Raw genomic sequence first — 26,920 nt, forward strand, 5'->3', positions numbered from 1 at the left:
ATTAGAATTCGAATTTCCCTTTAAGCACAAAGTTATCACTGTGGTGTAGTTAACATTTTCTGACTCTCTCATGCACGGCCTCTCTCAGTGTTTTTTCATTTGGTATTTTTGTTTTCACTTATTTACAGACGAGTGAATGTGGACATGTGCGTGGCTTCTTTTTAGTCCTACATCTGTTCTTCTCTTTTTCTCCTGGGGGCCAGTGGAGATGAGGACAGGTTCTGCTGTGTGCTGACCTTGATTTACCTCGCTCACCTCCAGATTACTGGTGGAAATACCAGGTCATTAACATACTTAATCAATTTGAAAAGTATTTGTTTCCTGTACTGGCAATGATGGGATAGATTGTACATCTTCGAGGTGGGGGAGGGTAGCTACACCTTGAAGCTTCATCCTATGCATGTTCAGAAATGTCATTTTTTAAGGTGGATTGTTTACAACAATTCATTTTTAACAATTTGGATTAAAAGAAAAAACTAAAATCAACATCAAATTATATAAGAAGATTGTTTTCTCAGTCTTTTAATTTTATATATATATATGTGTGTGTAATGTTATGAATACATATGTGTTCACTGGTTTTAACTCTGAATCAAATGCAGTTGATGAGAAGGGTAAAATTTAGCAAAAGCTATTTGGCAACTCTGAAGATAGTTTTTTGTAATTAAGCGGCTTCACCAAAATTGTATCACAAACACCTACCACAACTTTCATAGACGCTAAATAATCCGTTTTTATTTTGTAGTGTAAACTGTTAACTAATGAGAACACACACTTTTTATGTAAATTAGAATTCTTTAGAAAAAATAAATAAATGCATCATTAGTAAATGAACCAGTTCCTCATTAAGAAGTGAAGCATGTGTGGCACAGTGACAGCTGCATGTTGTCGCGACACTAATCTTCATCTGAAGAAAACTAAAATAGACTGAAATTTCAAAAGTTGGTTGTTGTCGCAACTAGCCGGTGCACCTTAAGAGAGGTGGGCGGGCTTAAGCGCGTCGGCCAATGAGCGGCCCGCTCCGCATTTAAATAGCTCTCTGTGTCAATCATCCCCCTTCCTCGTCCCCCCGCCCCCCGGACTCAGGCTCCTCTCGGTCCAGCTTCATCATCCATCGCCATATTGGGAGCTGAGACGCTTCGCCCGCAGTCTATCTCACCGCGGGGCGACATCTGACAGACAGCGCGGCTCCGGTTCCCCGTGTTTCGCTTCGGTCTTTCCCGGCTCCGCGGAGACGACGCTCGGCTCCAGAACAACCGCGGCCGTTAGCGTCTCCTGCTCGGCGTCCTGCATGGCATCAAGCCGCTTCTCTCTGGCTGAGGATCCCGATCAGAGACGAGGAGATACCCGTTTTTGAACGGTGCTGGGGCTTTTTCTTGTGAAAACTGGACGCTCGTTTGAGAAATTGTCTTTCTTTTCTTTATTGTTGTTTTTTTTTCTGGAGGTGGAGGGCGGAAAAATAAAATGTCAAATGTTCGACTTTCAAACGGGAGCCCGACGTTGGAGCGGACGGACCCGCGGGTGTCGGAGCACCCGAAGCCGTCAGCCTGCAGGAGCCTGTTTGGCTCCGTGGACCACGAAGAGTTAAACAGGGATTTAAAGGGACACTTTCGGGAGATGGAGGAGACTGCTTCCGCCAAGTGGGGCTTCGACTTCGCCCGTCACTCGCCGCTGGTCAACGACAGGCTCGAATGGGAGTTAGTGGACTGCAGGGACGTCCCGGATTTCTACCACCGGCCGCTGCGGCCGAGGAGCAGGGAGAAGGGCGTCTGCTCCGCCGGGAATAACAATGTGGATCTTAACGGGAATCATAGCTGTGTTGTGGTGGCGGCTCCGGGCGACGACAGCGCCAGGTCTGACGGGCAGATGGAGTGCACCGGGCTGAGGAAGAGACCTGCGTGCCACGGTACTGAGACGTGACACCGACTCACCTCCATGTTTTTACACCGAATGCATGTGTGTGTGAAACGGGAAGCCGGGCTGGGGCTCAAGTACCCATCACTGTGGTGGTATCCCCCCCACCTCCACCCCCCATCACCCGGCTTTAAAACCCGCTGAAATGCGCTGAACAACGCCACAACTTCCTGCATGACAGTAAAACTAGTTGCCCTGTTATTTACTGACGCAAACTTTGCTTTTTGCAGAAGCCTCGGCCCAAAACAAGAGGTCACACAGCAGCAGCAGCAGCTCAGAGGAGGTGATCTCCAGTCTGAGCCACTCTGCAGAACACACACCCAGAAAGAGCAGTCCCAAGAGGCTGACGTGAGGACCGCAGACGGTAAGAAACCGGGATTGTTGCTACTGTGACTCTAACATTTATTTAGACAGGTTCGTGTAACTGCAGCTGGTTGTTTGCCAGCGTCAGCAGAGAAGACTCAGAGTCCGTCCCCCCTCTCTCCCAGCTGTTGTTTGCCTCCAACGAAAAACTTATATAAGAGAAAACAGTCCGGGTTTTTAATTTGATTGTGTCATTTCCATGCTTTTAGTTGGTTTCCTCAATCTGATCGCTTTACAGATAATCGCTCCAGATTTGATTTTACAAGCAAGTGTTAAACTTTGACAGCCGAAGTTACGTTGTTTTCTCCGTGTGTGTGTGTGTGTGTGTGGTGTTGTGTGTCAGCTGGTGCCATTCATCGAATACGAGTGGAAATAGTAGTAGTGGGAGTAAAAGTGTTTGAGTCGCGTTCTCGCTTGTGTCGATGCACTGCGATCGATGAGTTTAGAGTCAAGACAAAACGTGGTTCCTGCACATTTACACGTTTTTTTTTTTTTTTTTACTACAACCGCTGGCTGCCGAGGAGAGTTTCCGACTGAACTGTAAACAAGTGCTGAACAACAGTGTAGTAGTAACACGTCAGCAGCCACTGCCCCTCACCGAGGAGCAGGGACGGGAAGGGGCCGGCCTCTGTGTGCAGAGTGCAACACACACACACACACACACTGCACACTCACACTCTCCACACACACACACACACACTCACACTCTCCACACATACATACACACACACACTACACACACTGCACACTCTCCACACACACACACACTACACACACTGCACACTCACACTCTCACACTCTCCACACACACTCACACACTCTCGTATCTGCCTCCGGAGCCGTGCATGACTGATATCAAGTGTGCTCTTCGGCCGCGGCAGAGGAGAACAGGCATGAAATCTGAATTGTCGTGGCAGCATGTGAAGTGTCAAAGCTGCAGTGCAGGATAAAAACCAAATCCTCACTTTTAGTGCATGGTAATATTTAAATGTGTGGAGGGAGGTTTGGTCTGTTGAGGTAAAACATCTCCAGAATATTTTTAATGTCAAAAGAGGCTTATAGTTTTTTATAGTTTTTTTTTTTCTTTATGGCATTTATCATGTAAAAACTCTTTTTCTCAGTGTGAAATATAAGATGATGCAAGTGCTGATGAAAATCTCACATGCACTGTTTTTAATGGCGTAGTAAAACCATTTGAATGAATTCTTGCATCAGTATTGTTGTATGCAATAACCAACAGCGTGAAGTATATCTGTGTTTTATCAGATGCCTGAACGTGATGTTGAGGTTTTGAACTTCACCCCCCTGCTCTTGTCTAAAGTACTGAAGGACATGAGCATTCCTTCCCCCCCCACACGTTTAGTGAAACTGCACAAACTCTCAGCCCATCCATGATACTTGTGCTTAAGTTGTTTTCTGTGTGATGCATGCTGCTCTGATGTGAATAAATAAGTGAATGAATAACCTCATGTCTTCTTCTGTCTTTTTTGTCCCACAGAGCCAACGATGTATGTTCCCTTTTTTATGTGGAAAAATTCAGCGTTGGCTGAAATTTTTTTTTTTCCTTTTTTTTTGCGCAAGAGGAACTACACAGCATCAGAAACATATCAAGTCTCCTGAAGGACGAGGAGGACGCTGTTGAAGCACTGAATAGAAACACTAAAGTTGTGGCACTCAATTAAAAGTTACTGCCTCTGAAAGCAGTCAATGTAGCAGTGTGCAATTAGGTTTGATTTCCTTTTTTGCTCCTTTTTTTTACTACCTGTGTGTAAATAAATATATATTATATTATATTTCTCTCCATATGTAGCACATAAGATAACATTATGATTTTGAAAACAAATCCTTTATGTAACAAGGTGTGAATTTTGATTTGACTTGAAGAATTGCAGTGTAGTTTGATACATGTTTCCAAAATGCTGTTTTTTGTTTTTCTTATTTTATCTTCTGAAAGACTTTGACACAGTCCCTAATTGCTACATTTAAAACAAAATCATGGCTCCTTACAGTTTCTTATCAGTGTGTCTTCACTCCGTCATCTCCCTAACTCAGCAGTGAAGAACGGTACAAATGTAGCTCATCTGTCTATTTTTTATTTTTTTTCCCTTTGGTCATTTCAGTGTCACTAAGTGCAGGTTCCTCTAAAAGATCTATTTCCCCGGGAAATCAAGGAATGACAGTAATATTTCTGTTTGAGTAATTTAAACAAAGTCCTATTTATTTTGTGATAGGTGCTTTTAGCATCAGTTGAAATCTGGAATTTTTTTTTTTTTTCTCAAGCACACCTCAGCCACTTTGTCACAGTGTGTTTGATTGTTCTCTGGAGTTGTGCGGTACTCAGACGTTGAAGGACTAAGAGCGTACAAACTGCACAGGTTCCTTGACTGTATTCCTGTTGTTTCATCAACCTTCAGAAAGGAGTTTTTCATTTTTTTCTAAATAAGGGTTGAATGTCCTACAATACCAAATACAATGGTTGCTTCAGTATGGTTGCCAACACTGCCTTTGCTTCTTAGTTGACTTCACATTGTATTTCTTTGTGATAACCTAGACTTAATATTCCATTGTTTTTTTTCACCAATGTTTAGCCTGCTGACGATGCCAATGTGAGCATCTAAAAGCTTCCCTATTCGCCTAAAGTGTGGGTTATGTTCAAAGAGACCAGTGTACACCTGGATGCAGAGAGAAAGAACAGCTTGTCTCAGAAATGCAGTCACCATGCCTGTGTATTTGTGTAAATCTTTGCAAATGTACCTTTTGTACATAATTTTGTAAAAACACTGAGAAATTATACTAACTTATTTATGTCAAGTTTTTTTTATGTAGAATAAAAAAATGGGTTTTTGATTACGGTTATCCAAAGTGGCATTTACTTTATTATAATTGTCTTTTTTGTAAAAGCATATTTTTGGTAGTTTTTTTTTTCTCTTATCAATAAGGTTGCAAACTGAGCCTGATAAAATATTTGATGTGGATTTTGTAATGTGTGGTTATAAAATGTGTTGCAATCAATTAAAATAATTAAATTTGTCTGCCTTGAGGTTGCTTTTTACACTTGGTGTAATTTCCCCACAACACACACACACACGCCTACATATTTTAAAGTTTTATTTATTCAAACTTCTAATTTTCCAATAAAACAACAATAAATTACATGCAGAAAAAAAAGTATAAAGATATTTTAGTTAGTGCTGAGAGGATTTCTGTGCATGTAAGCATCCTGGTATAATGCAGGGACACTCCCAAGACGAGTCCAGCACAGTTTTGAGCAGGCTGATGATTGACACTTTAGTCCTCCAATGAAAAGGAGAATGGAGAAAGCAGACCACTTGTTGCAGCCAGTGACATTCAGTAATTTATGGGAATGGCTTTCATGGGGGAAAAGGGTAAACGTGCTAAACTCAAACTACGATCCTCAAAATGCAAGGTAACATACTGCAACTGTTAAATTATATTTTTTACAATTTTTAAAAATATTTTACTGGTTTCAGTAGCATCTGTATTTGTCTCTGTGTGTGTTAGTGTGTGTAAGCAAATGAGTGTGTTTGCAGTTATGTATATTGTGTGTTGTGTGTAAAATGTTTTACTTTATTTTCATCTCAGATTTTTCCTGCAAGTTATCGGAGTTTTTATATTTATTTGTTGTAGTTAATTTTTTTTGTAATTCAATAATACATTTTAAAAAATATTTTAAAAATTGGGGAAATGTTCTATGCATACAACTGCATTCAACAAGAGTGTGTATTTTTGCACTTCCTTTGTAAACTTTCATTAGATATTTAAGATGATATATACATTTATTCATTGAATGTAAAATACATTTTTAATTCATTTACTGTTTTTGTTTCTTTTTGTCAGTGATGCAATCATGTTAGTTTAAATAATAAGCCTGAAAAAAAGTTGCCAATAGCAGTAAAAACTCACTTTACTGCTTCAAAACTGGCTTTTTTTGCTGGAATTGAACTTGTGCTTATTTTTTGTGATGTGAGCAATGTCTGCCAGCAGCTGAGCCCCTGATCCATGGCTCGCTGCTCTTTAACCTGTGGTGACTTTATGTGTTTTGCTCCCTATCATCATCTGCTGCTGTGAGAGCCAAATTAATGCTTTCTCTACCTGGCATCTCCCTGCTTCCTCCTGGTGCCACTGACACAGGAAGACACCTGCACCAGCCCTTTAAAGCTGGAAAGGTGGGGGCTGTGTGTGTGTGTGTATAGGGGGGGGTCTGGTTCTGAAGTGTGCAGGTGGGTAACCTCAGCTCAGCCGTCCACCCCCACTCTGAGACCGGCCTATTGTCCCAGTGTGTGGGCCTTTGTGTGGTGGGCCATTGTAAGGGGGCCGGGGCTGGCCACTGTTGTGTCTGGGGCTTCTCTGCTCAGACAAAGGGCCTGTCTACGAGCCTCCACCCTGCCTAAACAGCAGACAGATTGACTGACTGACTGGGTGTCTGACTGACTGACTCGGTGGCTCGCTGGCTGACTTACTGGCTGAATGGCTGACTGGGTGTCTGTCCGGTTGACTGATTGATTGGATGTAGGCAGAGGAGGACGTGTCAGCCAGTCTGCAAATGCAAATGCAAATTATTTCCCTCAGTAATTTATGTAAAAAAAACACAAATGTGACTTTGTTTTGAAATGTAGTATTTTTCAAAATGATTTTTTAATTTTAATACTTTAAGAGCATAAAACTAAATTGATGCATATTGTGGTTTGAATATATGAGAATATGCACAAAGGATGAACAATAAATTATTCACAATTTATAATAAATATGGAACAATAAAGCAAACTTTATATGAAATTTGCAAGAAATGCTAATTATGGTGTGTCTTGCTCTCTGTCTGTGTGTGTGTGTGTGTGTGTATGAGTGTATGAGTGAGTGTCTTTGTATGTAATTGAGAGAATTAATGCCTGCATACAGTATTTAAATTTTTTTTATTTTGAATAAAGCAAATGGAAAAAAATGGAGCATGTGTACAGTCATGTGAGTTGTGTGAAAAACCTGTTATGTGCAATATGGGCATTTTCTTATTTCATCAGGCAATGTTACACTTGCATCCTCTTATGTATATAGTTTTACAATATGCTCTTTTTAATATTAAGCTCTTTTAATTTGTTGTTTTTAAATTGAAGACTTGCTCAAATTGCACTTCATTGAACTGATGAACCTGTGTTCACTTACATATGACAAATAAAACATCACCACACTGATGTTATAATTACAAACAAGATCTGACAAAGAACCTTGTTGTCTGTGTGTGTGTGTCTGTGTGTGTGTCTGTGTGTGTGTGTGTGTGTGTGTGTGTGTGTGTGTGTGTGTGTGTGTGTGTGTGTGTGTGTGTGTGTGTGTGTGTGTAGATTTGAATGAAGGCTAGAAATTGATTTTTTTGAGCATCCTTGTCTTTAACACATTTTCAAATAACCACCATTCCATGTGGAATCGGTCCTGTCTAATTGCTGATCAACCCTCTCACACAATTGTGCCACAATCTCAAGTGTGTCAGCTCAAACTAAACCCTTCATTTGTGGGCACCACAGAAATGACCACAAACAGTATAACAGGGTCAGTTATTCAATAGGTCATTAGGTCCCATAAGGTCCTTATGAAGGTCCACTCTGAAGCAACAGTATCACTCCTTGCATAACACCTTTTCTGTTACAGCAGGAATGTCCCTGCAAGCATTCCTGTAACACTCCATCACCGTCACCCAAACAAAACCACCGTGAACTCGAGGAAATTCCAGTGAACCAGTCAATCAGACGCAGGACGGCATCGGCGGCCTGTTCCTGTCTGCGACAACTCGCATCTGCCAAGAATTCACTCTTCCTTGCTATATCAACAGAAGCAGGTTATCTTTTCCTGTGAACCGCCCCCACACTTAATATAAAGCCACAAGTTCCTCCCCATGTTTCCTGCCGAGGCCACAACTCACGTCATCAAGCTATTCCCCTGGCACCTTAGGCTCCTACTGAGGGGAAAGAAGTGCCCACAAACAAACACCTAACATCTCTCTCTCTCTCGCTCTCTCTCTCCCCTCCTGTCTCTCTGCCACCGACTCTTTCTTTCCTGCACTAACAGACTGCGTGCAGGCCAACTTGCATTTGAATTGCTCTAATATTTTTCCATTTCTGCGTCTGAGCGTTTGTTTTAGCCTGCATGGAATGCCCCCCTCGTGGGTGGGGTTTGGATGGTTTCTTGGACAGCTGGAGCGAGCCAGGAAAGCTGTATCAATACAGGGAAAACTATTTCATTCAATAGAAAACACACTGAAGTCACTTTTGTCCCTCAGAGCGTTGCGGCGTGGGATGTGTGGCGTGTTAGAGACGTGTGTGCGTGAGAGCCTTGGGGATGAGTGACAGGCTGGCAGAAGGGGAGAAGAGAGGTTGGGGGGGATGCTGAAGAGCATCGAATGACAGATGTGCAGATGTGCATCTGCAGTGCGTTTTTTGCAGGGAAGAAAAGGGGGGGGGGGGGTGACGCTCATTAAAGCAGCGCACCTGCAGCCTATCAAAGAGCCTTTATCTTTTATCAAGGCAAATCTGCTCAAGCACGCAGGGCGAGACGTGACAACAAGCAGGCTGTGCTGCACGCCGACCATACTCTGACTCTCCTTTTATCTCCCCCTGCTCTGACCAGTGGACGGTACCTGGCCCAGTAATCCCATCAGGAATGCCCCGGGATGCGCTTAGATTCATTTGGCTGAGAAACAGAGGCCGAGCGTCCAGCTGAAACATCTGTGTGTGGAGCAGATAGACACACTTTTTTCTTTTCTTGGCGAGGCCTCGCTCACAGTCAATCTCACTGTGCTGTCCTCTTTCATTATATGCAATAAATAAATAATCAATGTTAGCCACTGTACATTATCTGTATAGCTCTACTGCCAAACTACCCCTGCTCTCTGATTACATCTTAACATAGAGTCATTACTTTAAGCTACAGGATATCTGAACTTTATCTGAGCTGCATGTATGAACAAAACCTGGACAAACTGGTTTTAAATACTGTACCTTACACAAGTGGTCCCAATTAGACTACCTGTTTAAATCAAGGGTGAAGGTAAGTCATAACTGCATTAATCATTATTCCCATTAGCAATCAAGATGTTGATTATCATTTTAATTTTTTTATCAATTAATCATTTATTTGTAAAATAGTGAAAAATCTCTATAACAGGTTCCAGTTGCCCAGGTGGACATATTCTATTTGGATGTATTGTTTAAACTCAAAGGTTTTTAATTTGCAGTGATAGAAAATGAGAAAAGCAGAATGCCTGAGGGCTGAGTGCTTAATGTGTCCAGTATTTTTGAATGACAATAATTGTTCAATTTAAATGTTGCATTTTTTGAAATTTCCAGTTAAAAATAAAACAATTCATGAAATATTATTAATTAAATGAATAAATGCATATGCATAAATTGATTAACACTCATATATGTTTGTTGGAAAAATATATTTGTGTGTGTGTGTGTGTGTAGTGGTATGTTGCAGTTCACTGTGTTGGGGAGTGTGCTTCAGTGAAAGTCAAGTTTCTATTACTATACCCAATATTTTCTACACTATGCACGGAGCATGTGTTACAGTCATGTGAACGGTATAAAAAAATTGTTGCGTGACATGGACATTTTTTTATTTAGACAATGCAAAGAATAAATTCAACACAGAGATGTAATAATCACACACAAGTTCTGACACAGAATGTTGTTTCTGACAAATGTCCTATATATATATATATTTTACATCATATTCAATAACAAAATAGAATAGTATAGTATATAATGGTAATAAAATATAAATACACAAATGTATGTATATTTATACACACATTTGAATATTTATGTGTGTGTGTGAGTGTGTGTGTGTGCATGTGTACAGCCATGTGAGTTGGGGTGTAACAATAGTTCTGACAAAAAACATAGAAAAGTAACTGATATATAAATTACACAAATGTATTTATATATATATATATAAATTATGCAAACGTATATATATATATATATATATATATATATATATATATATATATATGTTCGTGTGTGTGTTGGAGAACTCTCCTCTCCTCACATTTAATTCAAAGTAATGTTGTATGACTAAGTTTACACTTCTTTTGAGATAATGTGTCGAGTCAGTCGTGTAACATACTTCATGCATAATGTCCAGCAGCAGTGTGTAAGCTAGCAGAGCAGTATTCCCACACAGATGATGATGATGATGATGATTTTGATGATGACAGTATGGGTGTGATCGGATGTGATGTGAATTTGACATGATGCAAAACATTTCAATGTGATGCAAGCTTTTTGTAACATTTGCACAAGTGTATGTGGCAATATTTCCAGTCAGTCTGAATATGTCTTACAACATGGACCACATTAAATTACATGTGATGTCTAAACCAATGTCAAGGAACACTGTTGCCTAAAATGAATGTAAAATTGTCTTTATCATCGTTTTTGAATCAGTACCAGAAACGATTAGCTTTTCACTTTTCATGAAAAATAATGTGGCCCATATTTCACATCAATATACCCAGGCTTCTTTTTTCTGTCCTGCTTCTGCTGCCCTCATCAGGAGGCTCGTGGGGGCCTCTGCTGCACTGCACAGTCCTCAGTTCTGGTGTTGAAAAGATTCCTGCCGTAAGAATGAGTGAACATGTTCTCCAACATGGGCCTTGATGAGAAAAGCAGACTCTTCAACCGTATGAAACCTACCTCTGCCTTTGGACGAGCATAGATGTGGTCCACCGGCTAGCCAATACTAAATTTTTCAGTCTGTTTTCAATTTTCACTCACTGCAGAGTATGGTGTTGCTGTTTAGGGGATTTTGAGCTGGTTTGCTGTTCAAATTCAACAGGGAGGAGGCAGGTATAAAATTCTAGGACGTTCATTGAACCTCCTGATCTTCTGTTCAAGAGACATTTGTTACAGTGCTGACGGAGTTTGAAATGGATTTGGACAGCACATCCTCATTTCTCACACATCACTTATGAGAATCAGCGTTGTGCGTAATAAGAAGTGTGTAATAGTGAAACCATATCGCACAGAACTTTACACCACATTTTTCTAGGAATCCTTCAGCCTTTTTGGTCTATTTTCACTTCCCTTTTCTAATTAAAAATACAGGGGTCAACACATAATACCAGACTGACGTTTCACGCTCGTGTATCACTTCTTTCTTGTTGTACAATAACAACCCCCCGCCTGCCTGCCCGCTCCCCTCCTCTCTAACAGTAGCTCCATGCAGCTGTCCACCATGCCTGACATTCTGCCTTGGCTGGCCAAACATCAGCGCACCACTGAAGTCCTTCCAGTTTCACGCCAGAAATTCTCTCCCCGTCTGGGGGAAAAGTCCCCCAATAAAATGACCTATATACTGTCGGCAACCCCCAAGACATGCAGCCTTTCTCTGCTGCCCCCCCTCCACCTCCAAAGTGTGCCTGGACTTCTGCGGCAGCCGTAACAACACATTAGCAGCAGTCACACTTAGCATAGCCAGCCCTGGGTGGGGTTTCTGTTGCTGGCTGGACCCAGGATGTGAAACTGAGCAGCTCAGACGGATCTTTGGCTCTCGAGCGGGCCTGGGTTTGTGCTGTTGTTCTTGGCCGCAGGGATTTTTTCCTCTGGCCATGCATGGGGAGGGGTGTACGGCGGTGAGCCACAGACATATGGTAAAGGGAAATCTCGCAAGGCCAAAGGTCACGGGGGGTCAATCTAACCTCCCGGCCTCTGGTTGATTTATTATCCCGTGGGGTGATGTCCCTATACTTGGACCAAACAGAGATGGGGTCAAAGGGCATACTGTATCTGCTGTGAGAGGCTGCACCAAAAACAGTTTTCTGAGTTGGGGATAAGGGGACATGGAGGACCCTGCAGACAGAGCCCAAGGTATTGTGGGACCATTTAAAAACAAGGTCACCACTGCTGCATTTCCCATAAGGACACCATGGAAACCAAGTTAATACTTAGGTAATATGAGGGCTTAACAGTGTTCTGACATGTAAGAGGTGCTGCTATATGCTTGTTATTGCTCGAGTTAACCTTGGCTTTCAAGTGCCTACATACCATAATCATAGAATTATGTAAATAATGATTTCATCAGCCAATAATAATACTATAACCCAAACTTCCAACCTTCTCTCTTCCCTTAGAGCTGGGGTTTCTCTCTGTAGTTGCAGTTAAAATGGGATCACAGGTGTATGTTTATTGGGTGTTTTACGATGGTTTTGAGCCAGGACTAAGCCAATCAGAACACACTGGAACAATCTATTTTATCCCCCATAGAATTTAATTCTATGGAGAGGTGGGCGGGGGAGGGTGCAACAAGGTACAACAACTGTCATCCAGGCAACTGCCGGCCCCAGCTATTTAGGGACAGCTCCTGTAGGGGTGCCTGGCATCAGCTGCTACTTGACATTGTTTGTCACAATCTTGGTTGATTCAGTGCATATACACACACACACATGCACACACACATGCACACACACACATGCACACACACCTGTTGACACATATCTGCTTTCATATAGCACGCCTGGGCCTCTCTAGACAGGTGGCCTCCAAGTGCCCCTGTGGTGGGCAGGCGCGGCCACACAGCCTGACAGCTACCAGCATTTTACCAGCCGCGGCCTCCCTGCTGAGCCTGGTGTGTGTGTATGTGTGTATATGTGTGTGTTTTTCTTTATGGGCCCAGGCCATCATGGGTAGTACATGATATGAGCCACAGACCTAGACACACTGAGGACTCCTTTACACCTGTTGCAGACCACATTTCAAGTATAATACACATGAGATTTAAGACAACTTGTTTTACACTTATCCACACACGCAGATCAGCCACAACATTAAAACTTGTTCTTGTACAGTTGTGGCTGAATGCTTGGCCAGATCACAAATCTGATTTCAGTCTGTCTGGGTTGTCCTGGGTTGTGTGCCTTAGTGTCCTTGGGCAAGATGCTGAACCCTTAATTGCCTCTGACGGCTGTGCCAGCAGTGTATGAGTGATCTAGAGAAAGTGCTGCACATAGCTGCACTGTATGAATGAAAAATACAGACTGTGCTGTAAAGAGCATTGTGTGGTCATCAAGACCAGAGAAGCTCTATATAAATAATCCCATTGACCATATTGCTAGTGTTAGCTAACTGCTATCTAACGTAAAAACATGAATGCATTGCATTTCTTAACGAGACAACATTTTTGTGGTCTTCATGTCTCTCTCTCACCCACACCAGTCATTCAATGGCTGAATTGATCAGGGATCAGATAATTATGTGTTTTCTCTACACTGTTGCCAAGTGCTTGCTCATTGTGAGGCCTGTTGAGTTTCTCTCCCAAAAACTTAAAGGTCTCTAAAGCCATTATCAGACATGACCTCCAGAGGTATATGGAGAATTGGGACTTTCTCCAAAGTTTACCTTTGACACATGAACATAGCAGCAGGAGATTCTCAGCCCATAGCCACAAAACATATTATATCAAGAGTAATTTAATGTAAAAAATGTGAAGAAAAATACAATAATCATAATCATCAAAAAAATGATCATTTTCACAGACAGTGAACATCTCAGTGTGCAAGACTTTGCTTTAACAAACAGAAATAGATCCAACTGATGCCTGATCTCAAGAAACTCTGCATGTCCAGGTTTTCACCAGCCCAATGTGAAAAGAGCAGACAGTTGAAGTAACCAAACAAATATTTAGATTTGACATCAATAATATTGCTGCATCTTGTCAAAAAAAAACAGTATTAACAGGTCAGATAATTTGGTAAAGTAGAATAATTTAACAATTTTACGATTATGATTTTAAGATGTGTAAGTTCCACAATATGTCCTTATTTTAACGTCTATGTTATATCAGCCTCCTCTCAGCAGCATAATAAGAGCTCTGTCCTTTCCTGAGCTAGGGTGACCGGATCAAAGACGACATGGACGATCAGCAAACCTCAGAGGGTCTCTAGCGTTTCATGACCTTGCATGAGTTCCCCCTCCACATGGATTTCACTGTCCAGTGTCTGTGACAGTGTGCCCCTTATATGCTCCTTTTAACTGCTTTCTCAGATCCTCTTTTAGGTTGCGCTCCCGTGTACTTCTAACATCAAACTGTCTTTTGAAGTCGGGAGTCTCTCTCTTCTCTCTGTCTCGCCTTAAGATGAAAGAGGAGCACAGGGCGACATGGAGTGGCCTCAGCAGACGGAGGTAGCCATGGGGTCTCTCTCTCCCTCTCTCTGCCAAAATCCCCTTGAGGTGATAGAAACCAGAAGAGGACAAAAGGCAGTGGAGCACTGCAGCCCTCCGGCCCATGTAGTCTCTCTGGCTAATTGAAAATGGCTTTTGCTCCTCTTTGCCCTGTGTCCTCCTCCTGCCTCTCTCTCCCCCCTGTTTGTCCACCCCTCTCCAGGGACAACCCCTCTCTTCCTTCCTCCACTCTCCCTCTCTCAGCACTGGAGCGTGCTGATCTTGGGACATCCCCAGTATTTTTTGGCCTTTCGCAGCAAATATAATTGAGTGGTAATACGAGACATATTCGCCTTTTCCTCCACATGCCTCGTTCAATGGGTTATGGAATATTGGAGTTCAAAGTGGGCGCGGCGAACGTGTTATTCCTTCTTTCTCTTCTCCCCTCGTGGTGATTGCCGTGTGAGAGGAATTCGGCGAGATGATGAGCCGAGGAGATTTTATTTGGATGGAAACTGCGGCCTGTGGCTTACCTTGACCCAGCTCGGCTCCGGATTTTGAGCAAACAGCTGAGAGAAACTGCGAGACAGGTTTCGCCCTCCAACGAAAGCAAATTATGGAGCAGATGAGCTGGTAATCAAATTCTCCCCGAGCCAAGAGAGCGGGCCAGAGCGTAATGAAATGGGAGTTTTATTATTTACAGCAGAGCCACATTGCAGAGGGTATGCGTGAATATCATTTACAATCATTTCCATCCATCTGTACAACAGGAGCCTCGGCCTGTGTTTCTCATCACACGGACAAGCAGACATGTTCCAGGTTGATCTTTCCACATGATAATAAATACAGTACAATAAGGCAATGTTTCTATTTACAACTCTTATAAAACTGTACAGGAGATCAGACAGGCAGATATGTATCAAGGTCTGTCACAAAATTTGAGTTTATTTAAAATACAACCACTTCATTTCATGGAAAATAAATAATAGCTAATATTCAATCACTGCAAAAAATGACAATATATATGCTAGTGCAGAGAGTCAGCCTCTCCTCTCTCCCCTTCCCTCGTTCATCCCTCTTTTGTGTGTGCATCTGACTTTTTAGGAATGTGAATGCTATAATTATGGGAGGCCTTTCAAACAGTAGCTACATAGTTGAGTTATTTTCTATTTTCTACTTCCTACATGCCTCCGTGTCCTGTCAGATAAATACAATGAGTACGGGAGCACAGTGATAGCATTGTCTCTTTATTTCAAACGTGGGCTCTCAGCGGTAGCCTGATATTTCCCAAATGTTTCAAACAGAATCAGTGCGCCCGCTCCTCAGAGCTTGAATTCTGCACATTTTCCAGTTACTTTTCATTAGAAGCTCACATTGAGTGATCTCCCTTACAAGGAATTCAGCACTTCATTAGCTCAGAAGAGAAAAAAAAAATATTAGAGACTTTAATGGGGGCAAATTTATTTCAAATCGCACACAGCAGTGAGAGCCCCCCTGAAGAGGGTAAAAGAGGATATTAAGCCCTGTCCTGGTGGTGCTGCAGCCTGAGATCGATATGCATTTGAAATCTCCCAGTGAAAACCTTGAGCAAACAGAGATCGTGCCATAACTTCTGACTGTATTTCTGTAACACAGCACCAGGCCCTGTCTTGGCAGTTTGGCTATTTTTATTAGCCCAAACGTAGCTGTAAATCAGCGCCGCGTTAACCACCCCCACCCACCCCGCACACATTTCTTTAGTTCCATTTCTTTTTACTCCAGCCTTCCGGTCCCTGTAATGCAGGCAAAGTCAACAGATAATCTGCCTTTCCCTCCTCGTGTTATTTGATCACTACTAACAAACAGCCGCCGCAGTCTAAGTACAGTTAGGCTAGATGGATATGTGGCTATAGAAATAACCCTGTTGTGTACTCGGTGTGGATGGTGCCAAGATAATCAGACGGATTTGAGGAATGCCTCTGCCATGGCTGGATTCTGGGTTTTTCTCTGTGTCTTTGGGGAACTCGGGTGCTTTGATTGCATTACGACTTCATTACTGGGTTAGTTAGCTTTGGAATAATATTTGGAGTGCAGGAATGCAGCTCAGTGACAGGCCACACATAAATTAACATCATCTGAGTAGTGTGATTATGAGGTTAATGTAGTGAAATAAATTCATGTGGCGTGTCACTGCACGGAAAAGACAGAGGGCCCACAATGCTGGTGCAGAGGAGAAAGCTGCATGTCGAAAAAGAGAGACCCTTACAGGCGCAAAAATCATCAAAAAGTCAACTGTCTCACAACACCACTGTCAGTGGTTCTATGCATCAAGTTGTTGCCTTCTTAGGGATTGAAAGCCTTGGAAGTTTAGAAGAAAAGTGGGAATGAAGTTCGGAAAAATGAGTAACCATATTATTGTGCAAGCCCCCCGTATAGGAGGCCAAGATGTGTATGTGTACTCATGTCCTTTTTAAATGTCCTTTGGTAATGACATCATCATACCCAGTAGCGCGCCTGTCTCCATGAAATCAGGGCCCTTCATCGATGCTGGCACCCATGCACTTCTGGATGGTCACCCTGCGGATGGAGGGCTTGGACGTCAGCTCTGGTTTGGGCAGGAACTGCTCCTTTAGAATCCGCAGGACAGAGTCCATTTTCTGGTCCATCTGATGAACCTAGATTCAACACATGACACAATACAAGACAGTCAGCTGGATGCCTCCAGGATAAATACTCTGCACATCAAGCATAGACCTGCGTTATAAAACAAAGAATATCAGCCAGTTTGTGCTCTTCTTTCATATGCTGCTGCCTCTTTAATGTTGCCATATACCAATGACAGAGCAGCTCAGAGCAGGACAGGGTGTAATGACATGTTAGTCTGCCAGTCGCTGTCTACATGGAAAAGCCACTCATTATAAAAGCTGTTGAGCGATATGATCCCTGAGTGGGCAGACACACACTAACACAATCACACACACACACACACACACACACACACACACACACACTGCTGTTGTTTACATGCTTTCCCAACAGGTGTTTCACCCAACAGACACATCTCCGACAAGGTGCAGCCAGTCTGACCACAGTGTGACAACTCATGAATGACTCCAACTGAGTGTTTGAAATTCAAAAACACACCAACTACCTGGTGACATGCAAATACAGTCAGGAGATCTGCATAAGTACACACCCAGACACACTCAGGTACAGTACACACACAAAACAAATGTGCGGAAACATTCTACACTTAGCCTTCAAAGGGATTTTCTACATCTTCACAGCCTTGGCCTTACCTCTGTACTTATCTAGTTAGCCCTGCAGAAATGCTTACACACACGCACACGGATTCAAGAAAGCAGAAAGAATGATAAAGATGGCGCTTCGTAAATCGCACATCAAAGAGCCATAACATCACTTGCAACAGGGGCAGAACAGACAGATTCAGATTCCTGTCGTTACGAGACGCTGATACTGGGCCACTCGGGCCCAACTGTGCAGTACTTTTGGCAGGGCACTATTCGGACAGTTAACATCAATGACATTTTCATAGGCTTAACGGGTATATGGCCCCTCTTTCTCCCCATCTTTTAGTGCGTGTGCCTGATGATCTCTGACATTTTAACGGTAGAGCAGGACATTTAACAGCTATTGTTGTTGAAATATGAGCCATGATAGGAGGCATAGATCTGGATTATCAGGATGTGGCATAGTAAAGAAAGAAATCACATGGTGATTATAATTTATAAACAACTGAGTTTTGTCAAAGTGTCTAACAAATCTATTTTTCTTTTATCATGAGCAAAAATCTCATCAACTTTCTTGAATAGGTTTCAAGATCTCATTACTGTTAATCTTTTGTACATCTCCAGTTAACCACAGCAGAGATTGTAAACTTTAGGTCATGTTCCTGTACAAGAACACCGGCTGCTCATTAGACCAGTTTTCATCACTTACTTGTAAATGATGGATTGCTATGAAATATACAGTATAATAGAGCAATAATAACTTGATATTGACCTTTTTTGCTCAGGTTCACTGATGTTTCACCAACCACAGTACTTTCCTCTGAGATTTTACCATGACCTAAATAGTTGCGCTAAGTAGACGAAGCACGCGCTGGGCCCGGATGAAGCTTAGAGAATAATAGGCTATCATAAACATGTTGAGCAGTAATCTACAGACGTATCAACATTCTCGTTGGGGCTTAAAAAGGATCAGGCATTCCTCCTGCCGTGTGTCTGAACAGAGTGGCCCACAGGACTCACCGAGAGACAAGAAAAACATAATGAGTTAGGCGTGCTGCAGACACACTTTTTATTATTGCCAGTAACTGAGTGGGAGTGAGTGTGTGTGTGTGTTTTTGTTTGTGTGCTTTCTAGGTGTGCATATGGGTGAGTGATTGTGTAAGTGAATGTTTATGAATGTGTTATGAAGTAGTGAGTGAGTGTGTTGCAAGAGTACATCTCCTGGTATTGTGGATGTTGGTGAGAGAGATAGTGTAATAACAATGAGGTGTGCGTTTGTCTGTGTGTGTCTGTCAGTCATGGACTACCTCCGGGGAAAAGTGTCCGAAAAAAGATCAGTTAAGGTTAAGATGGGGAAGGTTAGAGTAAGGGAAGTAGTGGTCATGGTTAGTGTTACAGTAGGTCTCCAAAAGGTTAATGCAAGGTTAAGAATGAAAGTGACCCATAGTAACATGCAAATTAAATTAGGCTACATCCACATAAACTCTGCTACGGATACGCCACTCTGCAGTTTTAGAGAAGCTAAAACTGAGAAGTTTACATCTTGAAAACTTTGGGGCTGCATTTCAGACTGGTTGGGCAGAAATAGAGGCGTTTGGAAACAATGACTTGGACACTCAGTTTTGCTGATTGGGTCATTTTGGTCACGATGTAGCCTTCGCTGATTCAGCAGGCTCCACATGACCCTGGACTAGAAGAAAACAACCGCCATTAGCCTAACACCTTAGCCACCTTGTACTCCTGTGTTACCTTCAGTAACGGTTCCACCTCATTGTCGGTCCAAGAAAAAAAATCCCTCCTCTTACTTTTCCCAATTGCTGCTTTTAATTTGTAGCCTAGGTCTTTCTGCAACTAACAACCAAATGCTTCCTGTTAACACTGGCACATGTCTAGTGCACTCAAGGGGTCACGTGATATGTTTCTGGCGTGCTAGTATGGAAGTAGATTAAGTTTGATACGAAGCCAAAACACAGGATGGTTGGCAAAATAAAAGAAATACATTATAACAATCAGGTGACTGGATGCAAGGTAATGGCCTAACTCACATTCATTTCTGGAAGTAGAGTCTGTATTGTCCGTTATGCAAATATCCTGTTGAGGCCTACGTTCAATGTGGGTGAGTACTTAAGTGCATTGTTGTTCTTTGCCAATATACCTTCATCCTGTGTTTGACACATGGTATTGTATGTTGTCATGATTTGTGAGACATGACATAATTTTGCAGAGCTTACAAAAGAAGCAATTCTTACAGCCACTACTATAAATGACCTCAAGAACTTTTTATATCTCATTTTCAACTTGCAGACACAAAAGCCCTAACATAGCATTTTGTATCTCTATAAGCTGAAAATTGGAATGACAGTGGGAACCCTTGACAGGCTTTAGAGCTAGTTTGTTAATTAAATATGGTTCACTGAGTTGCCTTTGGCATTTGAGTGCAATGGACACAAGGCTCCTGAAACTGGTATTTACCCTTGGGCTATTGCATTGGGAAGGGTGTGTTCTTTTAAAAATGATGTCCACCTTATGTGGTGTGTAGTTAGGTATCACCACTGCTATGTCATACAAACACATGTGATCCAGTGACAGGTGATGCTCCAGCTGTCCCCAAGTCTCCATCTGACCACAGACAACACATGAGACAGTCACAAACAGCCTGACACTTCAGCAGCAGGGCTTTCCCCTGACCCCAAATAAGGTCCCTCTGACTGAGTCCACTCACAGAGACGGACACAAGGATACCTGTTCTGGTGCTTTTAAGCTTTGCTGCATAAACGTTTTTTTTAAAGTCAATTCAAGATGTAAAGAATATTTTTAAATTAAAATTAAGCTTTTGTTTAAGTTGCCATTCTTTACTTTGCTTGTCTGTTTTTCCCAATTTCTAAACAGACTCTTGTAACCTTCAGACATGACTGCCTTTATCATTTGACATGAATAATACAAAGGCTGTAATAAAGCACAGTCATACAGTATGTAAAAAATACTTGGTAATGAAGTCCCTCAAAACCCAAGAGAAAAACACATTAGATATTGGTCTGAGACTGATTATGTTATTCATTAGACATTGATGAATTATTTTCGATCATCTATTTATAATTGAATCTGTAAATTATCATGTAAGTTGAGGCAATGTCCCTCATTTTTCCCCATGATATAATCAAATATAGCTTATTTTGTCGGACCAAGAATTAATAACCAACATTTTCGGTAAAACAAAAAAAGTTAAACTGTTATTCACAGGCAACGACTTAATAAGTAAGGTTACATTACCAAAAGTATATTTGATCTGTGACCTGTACTTCATGAACTTCCAGTCATTGCAGCGACTGGTGGAGACATGAAGTACAGGGACAACGGCGGAGAGGACAAAGAGCTCCTGTTCACACAGGAACACCCTTCCTGGACCACCTTCCTGCCCTCCCCTGGGAGTAACTGTCTGTTATCTGGTACACTGCAACAAACACTGGAGGATACGTGGAGACAAACGAATGCAAAAACATTATGTACACACATTTGTTTGTGCTACTCCCCCTGTCAAACAGCAAACAACAACCAAACAAGGAGTAAACGAGGGTCAACATCCTTGTGAGGACATTAGCTTAGGCCAAAAAGCTGCAGGCAAGAGAGTAGATGGAAAACTAATAACGACATGTTGACAGCAAACAACAGAGTGAGACCACTGGGTAAAAGTCATCACCAATCCATCAGTGAGTCAATAAGACGTTATTTGTATATAGCACTTTAGATACAACTACCTTGTAAGACTTATACGATAGGACTCAATAAATACAAAATAGATGGATAAAGTAATAGAACAGTTGAGTAGTTGAGTGGTACTGAAGTAAAACCAGAGAATGAGAATATAAAAGGGAGACAATCCAGAAAATACAAGTAGAATAAAGAGATACAATTATTTAAATGCATTATCTATTTACTTTTACGATATTGACTTTACTCTCTGCAGCCCTCAGGTCTTCTGGAAAGCTACTCCAGACACGTGGTCTACAGAAATGAAAGGATGAGGATGTAATTAAAAGGGCACAGCTAGAAGACCTGGGGCTTCTAAACGGTTCAAGCAAATTTGATAAATAGGTTGGACCAAGACCATTACGAGCCTAAAAAAAAGCAATGAAAGGATCTTTACATAAATTCTGAAGCAGACAGGTAGCCAGTGCAGAGAATTTAAAATCTGTGTGATCTTGCTCTCTTCCTTGTCGTAGTCAACACATACAGCTGATATTTGAAGCAGAACATTGCAACAGTCACTCCTGCAAGTAAAAATGTGTGCAGTCATGTCTCTGTACTGGCTTGAGAATGAAATGGTCATACAGTCATGTGACAATGATGTAAAAAGAATATAAAATACTTTCTTTATGTTTCTAATGTGAGGCTAAAAACTGAGTCGAATACGACTCGTATACCAATGTTTGCAGTTTCACACTGAAGCAGCCGGTAACAAGAACAGACAACAGTCAGACATACATTACATCACACATGGACATTTGACACAGCTTTGCTTTAAACCTATACTGGAGAATTATTACAGATGTTTTGGGGCCAAGCAACATTTAAACAACTTTATATTTGTTTCTATTGCCAGTGCAATAGTTTCCAAAAGTTTCCAGAGGTGCTGGACATGTCGCGGTGAATTATGTGAAATGTGTATAAAATGACACTGGAAAACAACTGGAATATAGAGCTTTAGTGTCTCTGGTTTTAGTATTTCACTTTGTGTAGTCAACACATACAAGAGACATAGAATATAAAGTGTCACTCTACTTTATGCTGCTATATATTTTTCCTGAGTTGCATGGCAATTTTGGAGGAAAACCAGAGTTAAAAAGGTCAATAAATTATCTCCCTCTTTTGTGAGAGAAGAGATTAAGAGAAGAGAAGAGGAAAGAAGACAAGAGAAGAAAAGAGAAGAGATAAAGAAAAAAGAAGAGACTAAGAGAAGAGAAGTCTATAATTTACTATGAATGTAATGTAGAACAGCATTTCTTCACTCTCACTCAGTCCTCTGGAGCTGGCTGGTGCTGATAGAGCGATTCACACTGCCATCTGTTGGGGAGATATAAAGCCTGGAGAAAAGCTAAGCGCTGCTTTCTCTGATCTGTGCCAAAGTCTACCATTGCATGATTACTGACACATGGAGACATGACATGCAAATATGGATATGATGAGATAGTGGATGAGGTAGTGTGTGGTAGCCTTGTCATGTCATGAATGGTAATTAGGTGTTGTGAAGTGGTGTGGCTTATTCAGCTGGGAAGAGAAGGCCGATGTATTCACTGTATAGCAGAGTAGCTGGAGTAGATAGTCTTTCAACACGCAGACACAAAAACACAGCGACGCGTAAACAGAGACACATTTATGTTCCCTTCTAGCGCTTTCTCTCTGATGGTCACCTTGAGGAGCACTGAGGAATGAAGGAGGAGTGAAAAGAGAGCAGAGTGGAGGAGAGAGAGGTGCGGGGCTGCCAGAAGGATAGACTACCAGCTACTGGAATGTGTTGGCATCTATGTCCGAGCAGACCATTCTATTCAACAAAACAAGATTCCTGTCATTGAAATGCTCTCAGTCACACAGAGACAATGGAGACGGAGCCGGAACACAGAGAGAGAGATAAGACCAGAGGGAAACAACTGCACAGGTCACCGTCCTTGCATGCTAAAGGGAATGTGTAATGCATTTTCCCCACCGCTGTGACCTCAGTTGGCCCGAACCTTCAGGCTGTGGAACACCAGACCGTTTGAAAGCATCATTTTTTTCGTACCTTTGTTATGACTGTGCCTACTCACACAGCACAAGCATGACTAACATCATGTTTATTCCAAATGGAAAGGAATTCTTTAATATCCCCATCGGGTCCTTCACTTTCACAACATGTTTTTTCCCCTTATTGATGTCTGATTTCACTCCTAACCATATCTTTAAATGATCTAAACCTTTTTGTAATGTCTGTGTGGTCATTTAAATTCACACTGACACATTCTAGGGGTAAAACTAGAATTACTGCACTGCGGTTGTTTGTCTCCACGATCCAGTGCAGTTTCTGTGTGCATATTTGTACGTACTTTTGTTTCCAGATTCATATAAGGTCACTTTGACCTTTGACCTCTGACCACTGAAACGCAGTCACTCTGAAAATCTTAGCACTCTCCAGATATCACAATCAATAGGCCAAAAACATGTTTTTTGGAGCCACTGTGAACTTTCACCACTGAAATCTAATTGGTTAATCAGTGAGTCCAAGTGAATTAATTGTACCACATGTAATGAAATTCACGGTGAGCAGCCCTAATATATCACATTCGCAGGGATTCGAGGTCACTGCGACCTTGACCTTTGATCGTCTTCATTGAGGTCATCATTGAGTCTAAGTGAAAGTTTGTGCCAGGTGTAATGAAATTCCCTTTGGGCATTCCTGATATATTGAGTTCAAGTAAATGCAGAGTCATGCGACCTTGACCTTTTGACCTTAGACCACAAAAATGGGCTCCATCCCATTTCACCCCTTCTCCCTACCCCTACCTCTTGATTTCAAGGGTTATCTTGCCACTTGAAATGGAGTTACAAGGGGTAGTGGTTGAAATCTTCCACTATGAATTGGGACAGCACTTCAAAAAGCCGTTATGTCACCAGGAATCGTCACGAGAAACTGTTACGGCATCAGTTGTCGTCACGGGAACCAGACACATGAGTAGTTGTCGATGTAAATAGACTTCACAAAAACCTTTGCAGGGGGTGTCATTGTAATGACATTGTTGAGATCTTAAATAAATGCTATTGCTTGCAGTTACTAAAGTGACAAACCTATGACATCTAAATAGCATCTATGCTAATGCAGGTGAATCAAATTACCAGGTAAATGCTCATGACATGTTTTCCTGCTTTCTCTCCGTACTATGGCAATAGCAGTGGTCTGTAGGCAGCCCTGCCAGGATGCATTGTTATTAGAGGAGCAGTTAAGTTTAGTAACCTCACTGTTATACTCTAGATAAATTAAGTGTATCATGTATCTTCAAAGAGGGGGGATGAAACATGAAATTATGGGGAAACATGGGATGATTTTGCATACATCAACAACGTTTGTTCAAAGACAGTCCCTCAAGCTGATCTTAAGGTGTCACGTTTAAGAAAAACATAAACAATGTGGGTTTTCTTGTAACTCAAACAATATTCTAATCTCAATGCTACTTACAATAATCACATTGTATGAGTGTGTGTCCATTTCTAAAGCAAAACCTGCATTATTTACATCATGTTAACTGTCTAGCTGTCATCTTTTTCCTCCCTGACTTCTGGCACATTACTGTCTTTCTTGGTGTGTTTCCATCACCAACTGTAAATCAGTGGAATAGTGTAAAAACCATTAGAATGAATGTGTATCGCATGCGTTTCCCATCAAAAACAAAGGTTTACCTGATCTAAAAACCATTGCTCCTTTTTTCATGTTCAATTACACTACAGATCTAAAATATAAAAATATAATGAATTTAACACTTATGTGAAAACAGCCAAATCATTCTCAAAACAGCATGCTATTATAAACTTACACATAGTTCATGGGTAAACATAGCAACACATCACAATCAATCAAATCATTACAGTGAACTCAATAATCCTACACCTTTGTGTCATGATTTAAATTAACCAGCCTTTTTCGTGGTAACAGATATCTCATCGTGTTACACCTGTAAATTGTCTTTCCCTGTCCCACCCTAATATTTTGACTGAACAACATAAATTTGTTCTAATCTGAGAACAGCCTCTATTTAATATTTGGTCAAAACATTAGGGAACAAAAGCCCAGGTCAGAGGTTAGAGTCCACCTGCAGGGGACGCAGGTCTGGTTCCGACCCGGTTCTTTGCTCTTTCCTCTTAACGCATTTTCTCTTTCCATTTCACACTGAAACTGTCCTGTGGGTGAAGACAGGGTGGCTGAAATTAAATTTAAAAAAGCAGTTCTAATCAATAGTTGATAGATAAACAATGATTACTACATGTAATGAGGGAGGGATAATAAGAAACCCACAGAGAAATCTCCTTTGACTCTCCTTTAGGGCTACAGAGCATTGTTGCATCTTTCAACCCATTGGTTTTGTTTTATGGGCCTACACCTTCACTCTCACCACTTTTACCAAACCACATCCAGCCACAGGTGTCATCTGTCTCAGCAACAACAACAAAACACTTATTGCACAGTATTATTGCACACTATTTGCCCATGCTGTGTAACAGACCTGACCTAAAAACTTTCAATACGTAAAATGAAATGAATACACAAGTGCACTTTCACCAGGTAAGCTTAAAGCCTGTTCCACTGCCCCCATGTGCCCAAAGGAATCAGTGCTTTCTGTAATGACATTTAGTCTCAGATGTTGGATGCTCCTACTTCCATTAACAGTTTAAAGCCACTGTTTTGTTACATCAACTCACAACAGAAAGTTAATTAAAATTAAAACGAGATGAAATAAACACTTGTTCAGTAAGACATGAGTGTTTGGTCATTTAAAATCATTATCCATCCCTTAAATCCTACAGTTTAAATAGCTCACTACAGCATAGGGTCAGTTCAGGTGAAGTTTTCTGCCTCTCCATAGATCCCCCTGTGCAGCTCAGCTAGACTGCCCTGCCTGGTCTTTGGGTTTCACCTACACACAGACACACACGAGCATACACACACACACACACACACACACACACACGATCCAGCGTTTCTCTCTTAACACAATGGACAATGCAGAAAAAGCAACAGAGGGTGTACACACTGGCCACGCTGGTGGGCCAATAACAAGCTTGCATTACACAGAGGTCATCATTATCATCACTGTGACAGGGCTGCATGAATGGAGAATGGATCAGGGGTGTGTGTGTGTGTGCAGAAAGAGAAAGTAAAGAGGGAGATGAAAAAAAGAAAAGCCAGAAGAAAAGGAAAATAAATTTGAAAAGCAAGGGAAAAAAATGTGACACTGGTGGCTTTTGTCTGCGGGGGTTAACACACGCACACACACACACGCACACACACACACACACACACACACACACACACACACACACACACACACACGCACACACACACACACACACACACACACACACACAGACAAAGGAAAGTCAGCAGGCCACAATTGCGCTGATATTTTAAAAAGAATAAATCATAAACTGTATATCGAGATAAACAACATGGCAGCTTCCTAAAAATGAAGCCAAAGTGTCTCGATCGTCCCTGGTTACTTTTGA

At 41.6% G+C, this 26,920-nt stretch overlaps 2 protein-coding genes across 4 annotated transcripts in view; one reads left to right on the forward strand and one right to left on the reverse strand.

Moving 5' to 3' along the window:
• The first annotated feature begins 1,049 nt into the window (after positions 1-1,049).
• cdkn1bb (cyclin dependent kinase inhibitor 1Bb) lies at positions 1,050-5,307 on the forward strand. Its single transcript, XM_020079522.2, has 3 exons — positions 1,050-1,906; positions 2,145-2,278; positions 3,776-5,307. The coding sequence occupies exons 1-2, from the start codon at positions 1,465-1,467 to the stop codon at positions 2,264-2,266; spliced, it is 564 nt and encodes a 187-aa protein (XP_019935081.1). The 5' UTR covers positions 1,050-1,464; the 3' UTR covers positions 2,267-2,278; positions 3,776-5,307.
• kcnq1.2 (potassium voltage-gated channel, KQT-like subfamily, member 1.2) overlaps positions 4,529-26,920 on the reverse strand; it is a 188,104-nt gene continuing 165,712 nt past the window's right edge. For all 3 annotated transcript variants that reach the window (XM_069529029.1, XM_020079206.2, XM_069529028.1), the window contains one exon: positions 4,529-17,098. In XM_069529029.1, coding sequence (XP_069385130.1) covers positions 16,952-17,098 — 147 coding nt within the window. In that variant the 3' untranslated portion in view covers positions 4,529-16,951. The remainder of the gene's footprint in view (positions 17,099-26,920) is intronic.

Source organism: Paralichthys olivaceus, chromosome 7, assembly GCF_024713975.1.
Source record: "Paralichthys olivaceus isolate ysfri-2021 chromosome 7, ASM2471397v2, whole genome shotgun sequence".
Classification (NCBI taxonomy): domain Eukaryota; kingdom Metazoa; phylum Chordata; class Actinopteri; order Pleuronectiformes; family Paralichthyidae; genus Paralichthys; species Paralichthys olivaceus.

What these genes read in the sequence shown, in the direction of transcription:
- cdkn1bb (XM_020079522.2), top strand. Translation starts at nt 1,465, where the DNA reads ATGTCAAATGTTCGACTTTCAAACGGGAGCCCGACGTTGGAGCGGACG. An exon ending in GAAGAGACCTGCGTGCCACG is followed by an intron (nt 1,907 to 2,144) that starts GTACTGAGACGT and finishes TGCTTTTTGCAG; the next exon opens with AAGCCTCGGCCCAAAACAAG.